At 39.5% G+C, this 17,185-nt stretch overlaps 1 protein-coding gene across 1 annotated transcript in view; it reads right to left on the bottom strand.

The window, feature by feature from the left end:
• FNTB (farnesyltransferase, CAAX box, subunit beta) overlaps positions 1-17,185 on the bottom strand; it is a 92,827-nt gene that overhangs the window by 12,731 nt on the left and 62,911 nt on the right. Inside the window, exons 8-11 of the mRNA XM_077122722.1 lie at positions 13,865-13,994; positions 11,021-11,153; positions 5,157-5,268; positions 4,197-4,311 (exon numbers count right to left, since the gene is read on the bottom strand). Coding sequence (XP_076978837.1) covers positions 4,197-4,311; positions 5,157-5,268; positions 11,021-11,153; positions 13,865-13,994 — 490 coding nt within the window. The remainder of the gene's footprint in view (positions 1-4,196; positions 4,312-5,156; positions 5,269-11,020; positions 11,154-13,864; positions 13,995-17,185) is intronic.

The following is a 17,185-nucleotide window of genomic DNA, read 5'->3' as shown; positions in this document are numbered from 1 at the left end:
GTTTCTGGGAACGACCAGGTTATAAACAAACAGCTCAGTATCTCAGAATTCACAACTAACAGCTACAACTTCTGAATATATGTGACTGCTATAAGAGCTTACAGTCTAGGACTCTTTATAATAGGCCCCAACTTGGTAACCCATGCTCTCAACTTTAGTTCTTATGAGTGAGGTATGATCGTATTTGTCTTTTGTTTCTGACAGTTCATTCAACATACAGCCCCTAAGGTTCATTCACCTAGCTGCCTACCTCACATTTCATTCCTTCTTACAGCTGCTCTGTAGTCCATTGTATGTATATACCATAGTTCCCTCTTCCATTCCTCAGTTATTATACCCTTAGCTTCAGTTGTTGTACCCTTAGCCATCAGTCTTTCTTGAATTAAGGTCTCTTTTCCCAGATGCTTTAGTTTGGACATTTTCATAGGCTTAGAACTGTAAACTTGTAATTTATTAAATATCCCTTATAAAGGCTGTTCCATTTCTGGTATATTGCATTCCAGGAGCTTAACAAACTAATACACCCTCTCCTCTATGCGAGACATGACACCCAGGCATGAAAGTTTCCCTAGCAACATGGATATGACTCCCAGGGTTGAGCCTGGCCCTGGCACCATGGGAGTGACAATGCCTCCCTGACCAAAAGGGGGGAAAGAATTGTAACAAATAAGGTATCAGTGGCTAAGAGAGTTCAAACAGAGTCGAGAGGCTACTCTGGAGGCTACTCTTATGCAAGATTCAGCTAGATATTGCTATTTAACCATGGTTTGCCACACTCAACCAAAACCATTCCTGCCAACCCTAAAGAACACCTAGGATTTATCTAAGATTCTACAAAGGTTCCATGCAGTACGATTACTTTCCAGAAAACTACAACCTCCAGTTGGGTTCTCAGGCCAGATAAGTCCTGAAGTCCAGAGGGACCAGCCTCTCTAGAACATTAGTTAGTTCCATCCACCTACCCCATATTGTCAATAGCCCTTTCCAATGTGAAAAAGTTAGAATGGACATAGCCCAAATACCCCTAAAGACTGGGAGAAAGATCAAAGAAGAAGGTGAGGTTATAACAGAGAAGAGAGGATTAAAACAGAGAAGACAGGATTTAACAAATAAGTATGACTGCTGAATCATTATACTGATATTTCCTTTAGTCTCCAGTGTCTTGGAGCAGCTAGAAGGAAAACCTAAAATTGTGGGGTCATAACCCACATCAAACTCTAAAATCTGTTCTACAACTAATTGCTGCAGTGTGCTTTGAAATTTATTGCTTTTTTGTATATATATGCTACTTTCCACAATAAAAAAAAACAGTATGGTATTGGAACAAAGATAGATATATTGACTAATGTAATCAAATTGAAAGTTTGGAAATAGACCCTCAGATCTATGATCAACTGATTTTTGACAAGGCCCCCAAATCCATGGAACTAAAACAGAATAGTCTCTTCAATAAATGGTGCTGGGAGAATTGGATATCCATATCCAAAGGAATGAAAGAGGACCCCTACATTACACTCTATACAAAAACTAACTCAAAGTGATCAAAGACCTAAAAATAAGAGCCAGTACCATAAAACTCCTAGAAGAAAATACAGGGAGACATCTCCAAGACTTAGAGATAGGAGGTAGCTTCTTAGACCTTACACCCAAAGCACAAACAATGAAAGAAAAAATAGATAAATGGGAACTCCTCAAGTTTGAATATTTCTGTGCTTCAAAGGACTTCGTCAAAAAGGAGAAGAGGCAGCCAACTCAATGGGGGAGAATATTTGGGAACCATATATATCTAATAAGGGTGTGACCTTATGAGTAGATGGACATCTGATTCCACCCATTCCAGCTGGGTCTGGATAGTTTATCACAGTCTTTAAAATGGAAAACATTTTGGAGAAACCTCAGAAATAACAGAGCCAACAGAGAGAGAGCATACAGAAGCTTCAGAGCAGAGCTGACAGGGAGAAAACAGAGACATAGATGTCTGGAGATGCTTGGAGCCTAGCAAATGTTGCTATGAGATGTTAAGCAAGCCAGAACCTGGAGAGAGACAAGGGAAGCCAAGAGATGAAAGCCAGCCTCAGAAAAGCAAAGTGAGGAACCCCCACAGGAACAGAGGCTGAAAGCAAAAGAGCTAAGGAGCAAGGGACTAGGAGATACTAGTCACGTGCTTTCCCAGCTGACAGAGGTGTTCCTGACCCATTAGTCGTCCTTGAATTAAGGTGTCGTTCCCTGGATGTCTTTATTTGGACATTTTTATAGGCTTAGAATTGTAAACTTATAATTTATTAAATTCCCTTTTTAAAAGCCGTTCCATTTCTGGTATATTGCACTCTAGCAGCTTAACAAACTAATACAACCAGTAAAAGAAGGGACAAAATAAAATGGAAAAAAAAAAGTTTCCAATCATAAGAGATGCAAAAACTATAAATTATTTAGATACAAATCTAACAAAAAAGTGCCAGTCCTTTACGAAAACAGTTATAAAAGACAAATGAAGGACATGAAAGAAAATATGAAAAATTATGTTCATTAATAGGAAGTCTTAATATTGAAAAGAAGTCAGTCTCTCCCATTAATCTAAAATTCAATGTGATTGTAATAAAACTCCCTTCAGGTTTGTATGTGTGTGTGGAATTTGATAAGCTGATTCTAAAATTCACATGAAAAAGCAAAAGTCAAATTTCAGGGAAAGGAACAAGGTGGAGGGGACTTCTATTCAGATTTAATTGACACTGTGTTTGGGTGCAAAAAGGCAAACAGGCCAAGGATATGAAGAAAATCCAAACAAAGAGATACCAGAAAGTTCAGTGCAACATCGTGTGTCATAGCAAAAAAACAAACCAACGTAAATGGTAACCAAAAGGAGAATGGAGAAATAAACTGGGATATACTTACACAAAAGACGACCATCCAGTAGTGAAATGAATAAATGAAAGCAACACATATGAACATGGATGAATCTCAAAAACAGAATGGTCAGTGAAAAAAACAGTGCAGAATAATTGGTACAGAAAGATACTGTTATAAAGTGAAAAAATGAAAAACAATTCTATATATTGTCTATGGATGCATATATATATATATATATATATATATATATATATATATAGTGATAGTTTCTAAAAGCAAAAACCCAAGGGCTTGATTCATGTCAATCTTAGGAGTGGGGAAGGAAGAAGGGAAAAAAATCGAAGAGGGCTGCACAGAGTCAAACATGGGAATATGTTAAGACTTGAATACAAACTGACTGGCTATTACCCTGATTTTCTCTAATTATTAGTGAGCATCTTTTCATCTATTTATTGTCCATTTGTGTTTCTTCTTTAATTTTTTTAAAATGGGGAAGGTTAAGAAGATAGATGAGAAGATAAGGTACCACCTGTAACCTATGGCAGTTATCAACATTTACATTTACAAAAGTAGTAGCAAGTCTTTGTAAGGACTGTGAAAATTATACACGCATGATTACGATAATCTACATAGGCCCAATATTTGATCACTGTGGACAATTAGTTGGATTTATGCCTCCAGATCACCCATCTGTCCCCAGTAAACCCTGATGGGGTATGTCTTACATGGCTGACTGTTCTGGGACTGGATGCAATAGCAAACATCCTGTTCTCACGAAACCAACGTTTTTTAAAGGAGGTGAACAAAAAATAAGTTAAATATGTAACAAACAGCAAAGGCTGCTGTGAAGAGAACAAGGGACTATGGCAGAGCATATCGGGGCAATGTCATTTGCAGAAGGTTGTCTGAGAGGTTTTCTCTGAGATGACACCTAAGGTGAGCCCTCAAGGAGGCCTGGATCAGCCATATAGTACTATGTGCCTGCTGGGAACTTGCTACTTCTAGCAATAAATAACAGTGGCTTCCTCAGAGAGGAAACTATTGGTAAGTGGTGCCCTAGGTCTTAGATTCTAAGACAAAGGTACAAAACCTATATGTCACAGATTAGACCAACAACCTGAAATCCCGAGTGTGCATGGATGTGCATTCCCTGCAGTCACAAAATGGGGAGAATGTCTTCATCCTCACCAACTGGCTGCAAACCAAGAGGCTGGAACCTCTGAGCTCCTCAGGCTGTCCACACAGGAAATGCAGAGCCATTTCGACAGAGTAAGTGGCTGCTCTCTTGGAGAGCCTCTGTATGGGGACTCTGTGAAGAAGGGGTGTTACGTGCCCCCATCCCACCTTACCAGAGCATTTTCAGGCACACCCAGGACTACATCGTGCAACATGGCTCCACTGCCAAAGTGCTGGGCTATGGACAAACCACTTAAGCAATAGCAGGTGTGGTAGAAGTCTCGTGACCTGCAAGAACAGGACAGCTGTAAGCAGAAGCTCCTCTGTTCCGCAGATTGCTAGAAAAACAAATAAAGCCTATACAAAATCAGAGACCCATAATGCATTCATGCATCCTACCCTTGCCCTCCACACAGCCAGAGGAAGCATGGTTCTCCTCAGCAGTTTTTTTTCAAAAGCCCCAAGCTTCAGGCCTGCCCAAAACAGGGAACTGTAATTTTAAAGCCAACCTTTCCAGCTGTCTTTTGGAAAGGGCTGGGAGACATAGCTCTCAAGCACTGCCAGTGCTAAACTAATACACTTCTCTAGAAAAAAAAATTTCTAGAAATGAGCAAAATTCTCCCTGACAAATTTCTGGGGACTGGCCTTACCCTAGATAGCAGCAAAATGTTGGGTGGGAGAGAGGAGAGCAGAGGGGGAACAGGGCTTATATGATTTCCCTTTAAAAAAAAATTATGGCACATGATATCTCAGAATTTATCTTAGTCATTTCATCTCCTCTATAACTAGCTGTCGCGATTACAGTCTCTGTTTATGACACTCAGGGGTTTTAAAATACCGTATCTTGTTTTATATAATTATATAATTCAGTTTTGTTTTAGGTTTTACTTTTTAAACAAAAAAAGGAGAGAAAAAGAAAAGGAACCAATCCAGTATCTGTTTACCTATCTGGGGAAGGTGGGGTGAATGTAAGCTGAGGGAAAAGATGAGCAAAGATGCCAGGATCAACCGCACTCTAAGGGGATACTCTGAACTGGGTGCTTTCCTCATGAACTTCTCACTGGCCCTAAGCTGCTGGTGGGAAGGGCACACCCCTGTCCCTGCCCCTCCCTCCTTCCCTAGAAGGCACTTACTTGCCAGGTTTATCCAGAAGCCCCCCAGCAGGGCACTGGCAGCACATGAGAATGTATTCCTGCAAGGCCTGCTGATGAAACATCCAGTGGCTCATACTGAGGGCAGGATCACCTGTTGAAAGGCAAAGGCTCAGCCAGGGCTGGGGGAGGAGGCAAACATGAGTCTAGCCAAGTATCAAAGACTTATCCGTATTTTATTCTCCAACTCTGGGACTAATTTTGAAAATAATACTCTTGGTACACTTGATACTTTCACACATGTCCTACCACATGTTCCTACTCCTGAATCTTGACATGAATCAAAGAGCAACAGATCAAAGCTGTACTTCCACTTGATTTGAAAGGTCCTGGATGCCACTGAACTCCCTCAGCTTTTCAGACTCACTTGTCACTGCTCCTGACTCAGCCCACAACTATATTCCAGGCTTCTGAGACATCTCTGCTGGCACATCTCTGAAACTTCCTAACCAGGCTCTAATTAGCTAAAAGAACTCTTAACATGGGTCATTAAGTCTGTTTCTTCTCCTCATTTTCTGAGCCTGAATTTAATCTATCTTCAAAGCGAATTCCCCACTTTTCTCTTGGCTCAAAAATTTTTCTAAGAAGCATTACTAGCAACTGTTCACCTGCATCATATAATAACCATGATAGAACAACCAAAATTCGGCAACTCTGGTAATAATACCAATGTACTATTGTAATCTTGACAAACAAACATACAAACATAATACGAAAATATTGATATGCATTCATTCAATATGATCAGAGAATTCTATGGGCTATGCAAAGTTATCAAGTGGGGAAGAGAGACAAAGCACCACCAGACAGACAGGTGTGTGTAGAAGCATTTACACGGGAATTGATTTTTTTCTTTTTTTTTGGCATGGGCAGCCTTCAGGAATCAAACCCGGGTCTCCAGCATGGCAGGTGAGAATTCTGCCACTGAGTCACCACTGCACTGCCCAGGGAATTGATTTTTTAAATACACATATAGGATGTGCATTAAACCCCTGTTCAACTTTATACTTTATACCTGTCAGGTAAACGGCAAGTGAAAGTTAATTTTTCTTCATCTTTCTGTTTCTATGTATTTTTCCTATATAGTTCTTATAATTTTGTGCTTTGCATATTTTAAATAAAATTATTTTAAATAATGCTGAAACCTTAAATTCTTCTATTCTGGTACACAATCTTCTTAACCAACATTCTGAATAGCCATATAGTATTGCATTAAATGGACATAGAAAGAAACTGCCTTATAATAGACCCTGGGCCAAAAATCTCTTATATATAAGTATATGATCCTCTATAATAAGTTTTATAAAAGTTTAGAGTACATTCATTTTATAAAGAGAACATGTGGGCAAAATAGTTAACCGGGAAATATTTCAAACATAGACAGTTACAGAAAATAATAATATTTTAGTTTCTTAAAAGGAGGCGGAGAGGAAAGCAATTGCTGCTTCCTGGGTTGAGCACTAGCTGAGATACAGCAGTTGGCTGACACTTGAAGGTCATATACAAAAACGCTCCTCTTCAACACCTGAATCACAGGTCTGGGGAGAGGCTCACAATCTAGGAGGCACATAGGAATAGTGGCCTACTGAAAGACGAACCAACATTTGGTTTCCCATCATGCTCACTCCAGGGCACATGCTCACTGAAACCCTTGCACTATTTTATTTGCTTTTCTCTCTTTTTCCCTGCTGTGAGCATGGGTGACTTTGTAGAAGACTCATACATATATGATGGGACTTCACTATATCCTCTTTTACTTATTTCCAAGGTCGTTTCCAGTCCTTTGTAATGATAAGAAATGCTGTAATGAACATCTAACGTGAACATTCTCTATTTTTAAGATTATTTTCTTCAAATAGATTCACTGCAGTAGAATTTATTTAAAAAATAAATATTTTTAAAGCTATTATTAGATATTGCTTTCCAAGAAAGCTTTAAGAATTTAAAGCCAGCAAAATTTAAAATGTCACTGTACCACGTCCACACCGGTCACTCAAAAACAAGTTCTCAGGAATTGAAATGCTAAAAAGAAATAGTACCTAATCATTTATTTTGACTTGGAGGCTTTTGATTTTAATCAGTGTGAAATTTCCCCCTAACTTTATTAACTGCATGTTTCTGTCTATCCTCTGTCTTCTGACATCCAATAATTAATTTTATTAATCTAACTTTTTATTATATTTACCCTTTGTTTCTATCAGTATGTGCCACTTTTCCCCCCTGTCTTTCTGCCTTCTTGTTTTGGTCATGAGGGTTTTTTAAAAAGAAAAATATAAAGTTTTAAATTTATACTGTAATCAAATTGTTAATTTTTCCTTTGTGATTTCTTCTTTAAAAAAGCATATTTAGTGGACATGGGGTTCCTTTTGGAGATGAAAATATTCTAAAATTGACTGTGGTGACAATTGAATAACTCTGTGAGTACACTAAAAACCACTGAATTATACACTTTAAATGGGTGAATTGCATAGTATGTGAGTTATATCTCAATAAAGCTATTATTTAAAAATCATATTTATTACTTAAGAAGAACTGCATTAAACATCTATACAAAATATACCTTTATTTCATATGTTATAACAAACTATTGTTATAAGGTAAATGATAATCTATGCCTAAAATTGGAATCAGCAGAGAAAATGCTGTTCATCACTAAAAAGATTACAGTGTCTCAGTTACCTCCTACATTCCTGAAGTTTAAAAATTCAAAGTTCAAAAACTCTTCAAAGAATTTAAAGAGATCCTGGATTTGTATACCAGTACACACAGTCATAGCAAAATGAAGGGAGATATGATTGCAGGGTGATAGTTGTGCATCGGAATCAGCCTTTTAAAACCTTCACATCCCCTCTCTTAAATCACAGATCTGCATAAATAATGTCACGTTACATTTCAAAGGCAATTTTTTGGCTAAGAAATCAAAAGTCTTTACAAAAGCCAAAACAAAACAGACACGTAGCTCAATTTTACAAGTAGTGAAATACAGGCCTAGGACACATCCAAAGAACACACAAGAAGCTAGTGACTGTCAACAAAAATAAAATGTTGCCATCTTATTACTCCACAAAAATGAAATAATTCACTGATTTAGTCAGCAAGTGATATTTTTAAGAGACTAATAATTCATTTTCCCACGAGTAAGACGGTCATTGGTATGACACTACTGACAGTCACCTCCAAGTCAGGGTTCGGCCAAGACACGTGCTGCACTATGTCAATCCTTTTTTTTTTTTAAACTTTTAATTAGCAATATGACCACTGCTTTTAAAAAATGTATTTGTTCATTTGCTAAAATAAAAGTAACAATGCACATCGTGAAATTTTTTTTAAAAAACACATAAGACAGGAGGATATAAAATTAAAAGTCTCCCTTCCCGTCTCGTATCCCACTCCCAAAGGTTCCACTGTTTCAGGGGTTGTGAACACTTCCGGGGTAAGATGTGTGCAGAGCAGCCTGTATGCATGTGGATGCAGGTAGCTGTTCTCTGGGCATTGCTTTAGGGCTGGCCTTTTACACTTAAAGTTGTGTCCTGGAGAACCTTCTGCATTGGACCATAGAGGTCAGTTATTGTATGAAGAGATCATAATCTATTTAACTATTAATTTTCTGATGGGCATTCAAGTTGTTTGATATTAAAATCACACTTACATAGACACTTCTTGTTAATATTTCAGCAAATAAACTCCTGACAGTATACTTGCTGGGTTCATAGAGTACATACGCTTAGAATTTAAAGAGATGTGATAATAGTACTCCTTTTTCTGGGACCTGTGGTTCAAAATCTCTGCCTGTTTTTCAGTTGGAGTGCTCATCCTTTTCTTAATGATTTGTATGATTTTTCTTAATTAAAGAAATTAACCCTCTATCATATTTCACAAATATTATTCCTATCTTGCTACTTGTTTTATTCATAAAATTTCCTTTCTTTACTAAAACACCTTTGTTTTTCATTACCCAAGAAGTAAACATTCATTTCAGAAAAATTAGAAAATATCAGAAAAAAGGAAAACAAATACCATCTGTTAGGCCACAACCCAGATACTTTCTATTAATTTCCCAGTGTCAACCCTTCACTAAAAAATGGGTGTTACATACATACTTCTTCGAAACCTTATTTTGATCACAATATATTGTGATTATCTTTCTACATTATATCTACTTTTGACTCCCAAAGTCAGCTACTTTGCCCGCTACTCAAAACACTTCTCTTCCTCCCAGATCCCTGTCTGTTCCAACTCCACTGTTTCTGAGAAGGGGGTGAGTGTCCCCTCCGGCCCAACATGGGCTTTCTCCCAGGCAACACAAGAAAAAAAAGCTAGAAGCACTTGGATTTGCAGGCAACCTTTTCCACAGGCAAAGCTTTGCATGTGACTAGTCCTCCAAAGCTTGTGCTGCAATAAGCAAAATGTCAGCAGCAGCGCCCCTTGAAGATTTTACCAGATAGACCTCTCCAGATTTTCCTGGCAGTTGTAGAATTACCGCGCTCTCACTCCTGCCAGGGACAGGAATGTAAAAGGCTGACTGTTTTACCAGGTGCTCAACCTCACCCATTCCAAATGAAGAGATCACTGTAGCCTTAAGTTATCTTTGTTTTTGGAAATGTTGCACTCCAGGGAATTCCTGACTCCACTACTAGTGCTCAAGCCAGAAACCATGTCAGTTGTAGGGCCTAGTCAGGGAAATTATATGCCTTAATAACCTGAGACTAAAGCCCACTGTCCCAAAGGCTGGGTTTGGAGCACTAGGGTAGGAAGAATTTCAAGAAGACCCAGCAGGGAAGGAAAGGAAAAGAGGATGGAGGCTCCATTTATTCCAATTCAGTAGCAAAAGTGGCCACAACTCAACAACCCAAATGAAATTAAGAAACTAAAGAAAAGGGCTCAGAAAGAACATCCAAACAGGAAGAAAGGGATATGGGTGGGTGGGCAGGGGGTTGGCGAGCAGAGTGGGTAGTAGAAAAGCATCTCAGCTTCTATATTTGAGCAATTGATTACTCAACTTCTAAGACCAAAGAAAAGCTTCCCTCTGGGCCAAACAGTCTCAGATCACTAACCAGCAGGGCAGCTGTGACTACCCTTCTCCCATTGATTTACTCAGACACCCTGTTTCAAACAAAACAAATGGGAAAGATGATTCAGGACTTCACAGGCAGCCTGAGATTTCAAGAGATTATAAGGAAGTGTTCCCAGAATTTTAGCTTGCTATATCACTACTTAAGTTTTCCACACCCATACAAGATTCCACAGAAATGAACTTGAGTTTCTCTACTCCAATGGTGGTGGTGGTGGGGGGACAAACTTGCACTTAGGATTGTGAGATGAATTTCAAGTAAAACATTTCTAATGGCAACAACCGTGCAGCCAGCTAGACATGCTGGGTCTTTTCTCAGCAGGTTCTATTTCTCAACCCCTTCAAACACTTACTTTTCCTGTCACTGCTGTGACAGCACACGGTATGGTTTTCAGCACTGACAAGACCAACAGGGAGCTCTGGGTTGGGAACTGTGGCTACACTCCCAGCTGAGGTGGCAGTCACTGTGGGACCCAGGAGGGAAGGGGGCTGGCCCCTCCAGGTAACACAGAGGCAGCACTGACCTTGTAGCAATTTCAAGGGAGCTCATTCTGCCACAGCCAGATGGAAGCCTCCCTAACCCCCAAATCTCAGGGGCTAAATCCTACTCTGAATACGCATGTCCCAAGGCAGGAGGCTCCAGACAGGGCATTCGGGATCCAGGACGGACAGGCAGGAGCTCATTTCAAACCCTCTAAAAAAGCGCTCTGGCTTCCTACTTGGCTAGCTAACTAGGGAAGTCATCCAGAACCTGCTAAGGGCCCTCTGAACTCACCTTGAGAGTGCAGTGCTCGGTGGAGCAGAGGGAGAAGCCCTGCCTGCCAGAAGGAGTAGCAGCCATCCACCAGCTTGTTGCAGCGGCCCTGAAATCCACCTTCAAATCGCATCTGCCGGCTTGTCACCCATTGCTGAGAATGAGACAGAGACAGGAAAGGCAAGTGGGAGGCTTAAAAGAGACACAAAATCCAAAAAGACAAGGTGTCCTGAGGCTTCTTGGCATTCAAGTTTGGGATCTTTGGCTTTGTCTTCCTTTCTCTCATCACCACAAAAGGTAACCGTGGAACATTTAAACTGACCCTCTCAGGCAGCCAGCAGTGATCTCTGCTAAGAGCCTAATGGATAACTGACCACCTTTTCCCAGGCTCCAAATTGGTGCTGGTACCCAGACTATAGAGAGGCTAAGTTATCTTGAAATGAGAATGCAAAAGTCTCTTAATAAGCAACAAGGCTTTACTAGGAAACTTAAAGGCAAGACCACCAATGACTCATTTCTAATCACTTTCCCTACTCAGGGAATTCTATTAAAAAGAGAGACATGAATCTTGTGCTATATCTCATCAGCTGATCTCACACTGTTTCTGCACTTTTACCCGACACCTAAGGACATTCACCCAAAATCTATTAGCAAGTCTCTAGCAGGACTGAGCACAGAAGCCATTAGTCATGGCAACCAAATGATGGCTTTGTCCAGCCCAGCCTCTCGGCTTCCCCAGGGAAGGTGATTGACCAATATAAGAAAATCTTTCACTCTGAAGCTATTAAATGGCTCTTGATGTCACCCAGTGGGTCTATACATGATAACACCATTCCTTACTTATCTCCAAGTTTTCTAAACACACTCTCTTCTTAAGATCAAGATAGTCATGGTTTTGGCCTCTAGGAATGAGCAAAACCAACTGGCTGAGCAGATAATGATATTTCCATTTCCCACCTTTACCCTCCGAGGCATTTCTTGCCACCAGCCGCTGACTTACAGAACTGCCTTTCTGAATTGAAAGGGGACAGAATGGGGCATTCCTCATCTCCAGATCCTTAACTGGGTTAAGTTCCTAAAAGTAGCCATTCTCGGGACCATTTTTAGAAGGGAAGTCCAGCTCTCTCTTAAGTTAAACAGTTATAGAGTTTAGATTATATCCTCATTCAAGGCAACAACCAACCATTGTCACAATCCCCAAGTCTTAAAATTGTAGCATAAATAAACTGTAGCACAAATTCAGGCACTAATATATCCCCAATCTGTCTTAATTGAACCAGTGCTTTAGGGAAGATGCATTTAATGAAGGTAGGCTAATTATAACCCAAAAAAAGAGAAAATAGGAATTATGGGGTGGGGTTGGGGGTTTCCATTCTTTATTTTTACATACCCCACAGCTTAGCTGTTTTTAAGCCAAAGTAATTTATTTTTTCCTAGTCCTTGAGCCCACTGGTTTGTCTGCTTTCCTTGGCTACTTGAATTCATAATATCCTTCAGATATGGGTCCTAGTTTTCCCAGAACAAATGGAGAGGACATTTGGGTGAGAGGGACACTAACATTTATTGAGTACCAACTACATTACTGGCTGTTTATATATGTTCTCTCATTTAATCGTCAATGAATAAGGCATTGTTATCGTTACCTTATGAAATAAAAAACTTGAAGCTAAAACTCTCTAGACAATTCGCCTACATGACAAGGTCACATGACTAAGAAGTGATACAGGCAGGATTCAAATCTAGAATACTCTCATTATAACTTAAGCATTCACAAATTATATTATTTCTGCCTATAAAATGAAATTTTATGTTTCATCCCTGACTGGTGATCAGATTTCAAAAGCCCAAGAACTCCAGCACACCAAGTTGGCCATGTGGGCATGGACATTCACTTTAAGGGAGAAGAGCATGCTGGGGGAGGCTTTCTTAGGATGAGGACAAAACTCCACTGGTGGGCGGGCCACGGTGGCTCAGCAGGCAAGAATGCTTACCTGCCATGCCAGAGGACCTGGGTTCGATTCCTGGTGCCTGCCCATGCTAAAAAAAAAAAACCCCACTGGTTCTATCTCTACAGATTATAATAGAAACTGTCTTGGAAACTCATGATGGAACCCTGACATGTGAGCTCAGGAAGAATCTGAATATAAATGGAAGTACTGTCTAATTGGTTTGCTCTGAGATCAAGGTCAGGGTGTGCCTGCTTTGGGAATTGTGTCTCTGGGAAGGTGGGACACTTTCTCCTTAGTGGCTGTGGGGGTGAGATGTTTGCACAATAGGCCACCAATGAATATTTTAAAATATTCTAGACATGATGGCTTGGGCCACCTTCTCAGTACAATTACTCATCTCTCCTTAGAAAACCCATTTAAATGTAGGTACTAAATATCACATGGTGCAATTAGAACACGTCTTCAAAATGCTTCAAAGCTCTTCATGTTACCATTTTTCTTAGGAGATTTTTCTAAGGTACATGGTAACTTCTTATTCCATAAGGCAGACTGAAACTAATACTCTTCTTGAAAGTATGAGGAAGCTACATTGGCTTACACCAGATGTCTGAGGCACTCAAAGGACTCTGAAACTGGTCTGACACACAATAAAGAAAGTTCTGAGCAAGAAGATAGAAAGGAGAAAGGAAACTGAGACTGCGAGCAGAAGTTCACCCCCTTTACTTTCTCCTATCGGTGCTAAAGGCTTCAACGATTACATCTAAAACCTCATTCCAAGACTTACAGTTTGGGAGCTCAAGGCAAGAACTCTGTTAGCCTTCCCACAGGCAAACCCTCCCCACGGCCTGTATGTCTGAGTACGCTGACCCACAAGCGACCTGGGGTTTGAGAGGATAATGGCTCAGAAGATACTTACTAATAAGCTCTTCAAGTTTAAGGAACGTTCCTTCTTGAGGATTACCAGTGCAGCCAGGCCACAGAAAGTATAGCCACCGTGGGCTTCCATTCCTGGCACCCCTCCAATCCCACCTTCCCAATTCTGACACCTAGAAGAGAATGAAAAAAGCAGATTGAGTAGTCACTGTCAACTAACTAGTGGACAGGGTGAAGGGATGCGCATAAGACCAGGACATCATAAGTACCAAAGAGCGAGTTCACTCAGATTAAAGCATAAGCAGTTACAACTCTGAAATGAAAGATGCTAACTTTTGGAGTTACCTTTTGATCTGAAACAAAACAGAAACTTAGAAATAGTCTATTATGTATAAGAAACATATTACCTCAAATTATTACTCTTTGGTAAAAAGTTGTAAAATTATATATATAATATGATAACTATCAGGATAAAACATAAATCCTGAAAAATAATTGCTAATTCTGGTTATCTTTGAGTGCAGGTCTATTGGTGATATTTTTCATTTTTATTTCCTCTATTTTCAGAAAGTTTCTATAATGAATATATATTTTTATAACTATTCAAAAATAAACTTTATTTAAAATTTTTTCCTATATATTCAAATTATTAATTTATTACTACTACTATTAATATCTGGGGTTAGACTATATATCAACAATATATCTTCTGGTCATAAAAACATGCATAATCTTTGACACAGCAATATACCAATTCTAGGAAATAATCCTACAAAATTAGTAAGAATGACCCCAAAGCTTTGACTGTAAGAATGTTCAGTAAGGGTGCACGGGTAGTTCAGTGGTTAGAATGCCCATCTTTCATGTGGGAGACCCAGGTTCAATTCCTGGATCATGCACGCAAAAAAAGAATGCTTAGTAAATTCTCATTTGTAATAGTAACACATAGAAACAACTGAGAAGCTCAACACTAAGGGGATGGTTACATAACTTATGATACATCTGTAGAAAAGAACACCACATGGTCATTTATTTACTTCTATAACATCTTTGGAAAAGATAGTACAGATATATGCTTAATATGAAAGATGTTATAAAAGGGTAATACACTGCCTGATTTCATTCTGGAAGGATATGCACCAAAACAGTGGTTATCTCTTGGTGGTGGCATTATTAAGTGATTTAGCCTTTCTTCTCTTTGCTTGTCTGTAAGAAACAAGTTTTATCTGTGAGATAAAGACATCTCCTTTTAAGTATATATTCATATAACAATGTAGAACTTTAGTTCCACTGATCTCTAAGTATGTACCCAATCACACTCCGTATGGGTGTGACTGCCTCACAGTCACAGCTGTGATGCAAGTACACAGGTGAGTGAGACTGAATCCAAAAGTTGGTAGGACTTCCAGGGGAAAAGCAAGGAAGCCTAATATCGTCCAGTCTCCCAGGTTCCGCTCCCTAAAGGCCTGGCGTATTGAACTCATAGGCCATTCTGGGAGAGGCCCCAGGCCCTGGGAGATCATGAGTACAGAGGGCAGAGTAAAGAAAACTGGCTAACATTCCCCATATAGATTCTTCAACATCTGTCTCTTCGCCCAAGTACAGACACTTGGACTTCTTTCTCCAGTACAAGATTATGGCATTTGGAGCACAGGAATAGCTCAAATTTGAAAGGCCTTTTGAGTAAAGAATATGCAAGGAATTTCTTACAATTTCTCTTTTTCTTAACTATTCTTGTCTTTAAATTTTGAAAAGAATAATATTAATTTTGACAAAATCCAAAGACTATAAGACAAGAAAAGTAATTTTCCTGTCTGTCCTAGCCATTTAGTCCCTCTAACTAGCAGTGAACACTGCCAGTTTCTGAGTCTCAGTTTCTTTCTCTACACATACACACACACAGACGCTATACGCACACACACACACGCATATATTCCACTTTTCCTCCCTCTGTTTTTACATGCATGGGAGCATAGGATACAACTCAGAAGTTCATCCATCTACTCAGCAGGTGAACTCACTGCCTTCCTCATTACATGGTACACAACTCCCAGGGGTGTAAATCTCTCTGGCAATGTGGTACAGAAATCCAGGGATAAGCCAGGATCCGGCAACAAGTGATTGAGAAAATCTTCTTAACCAAAAGGGGGAAGAAAGAAATGAGACAAAATAAAATTTCAGTGGCCAAGAGATTTCAGAGTTGAGAGGTTATCCTGGAGGTTATTCTTATGCATTATATAAATATTCCTCTTTAGTTTATGGTGTATTGGACTGGGTGGAGGGAAGTATCTGAACCTGTTGAGCTGTGTTCTAATAGCCTTGATTCTTGAAGACAACTGTATAAAGATATAACATTTATAATGTGACTGTGATTGTGACAACCTTGTGTCTGATGCTCGTTTTATCCAGGGAATGGATAGATGAGCAAAAAAATATGGATTAAAAAATTGATAAATAATAGGAGGGACAAAGGCTAAAATAAATTGGGTGGATGGAAATGCTAGTGGTTGGTGAGAGGAGGGCTGGGGTGGTATGTATGACTTTTTCTTTTTGCTTCTTTTTCTGGAGTGATGGAAATGTTCTAAAAATGATCATGGTAATGAATACACAACTATATGATGATATTGTTAGCCACTGATTGTACACTTTGTATGAAATGTATGTGTGTGAATATTTCTCAATAAAAGTATTTTTTAAAAAAAGAAGTAAATGATTTAGCAGAATGGGGAAACCTAAGCCAGCCCAGGGAATGGGATGGGGTATTGGGGGAGAGGTGGGCAGCCAGCTAAAGTAAAGGCTAAGGGACTGGAGATACAGGTACCTCTGAAAGTGGGATGAATTTGGGGCGGGCCGCGGTGGCTCAGCGGGCAAAGTGCTTGCCTGCTATGCCGGAGGACCTCGGTTCGATTCCCGGCCCCAGCCCATGTAACAAAAACGGAGAAACAGAATACAATAAAACAAGAAAATGTTTAAAGATGTTTCCCTTTCTTCCTTCCTTCCTTCCTTCTATCCTTCCTTCTCTCTGTCTTTCCTTTAAAAAAAAAAAAAAAAAAAAAAAAAAAAAGAAAGTGGGATGAATTTGAACCAAGATGACTGGTTGCAAACATATAAAAGAAACCTACAAACTTCTCTAATTAAACACACACACAAAACCTCAGCAATTATAAAAGGAAAAAAAAATTCTGTAAGAATCAGTTAAACCTGATTCAAACCCAAGAGACGGACAGAGATGTAAAGGGAATCTGAGTTCCCGGATATCTAGCACAACTGAGAGCAGGGGGAGAACAAGGGAATTAAGTGAGAGTCTATAATCTAAGCACAAATACTCCCAACCCTTTTCCCCAACAGTATTTCACAAAGCTAG

This window comes from Tamandua tetradactyla, chromosome 12 (assembly GCF_023851605.1).
Source record: "Tamandua tetradactyla isolate mTamTet1 chromosome 12, mTamTet1.pri, whole genome shotgun sequence".
Classification (NCBI taxonomy): Eukaryota; Metazoa; Chordata; class Mammalia; order Pilosa; family Myrmecophagidae; genus Tamandua; species Tamandua tetradactyla.
Note: the sequence above shows the minus strand (reverse complement) of the source record. Positions and strands in the feature narration are given on the sequence as shown.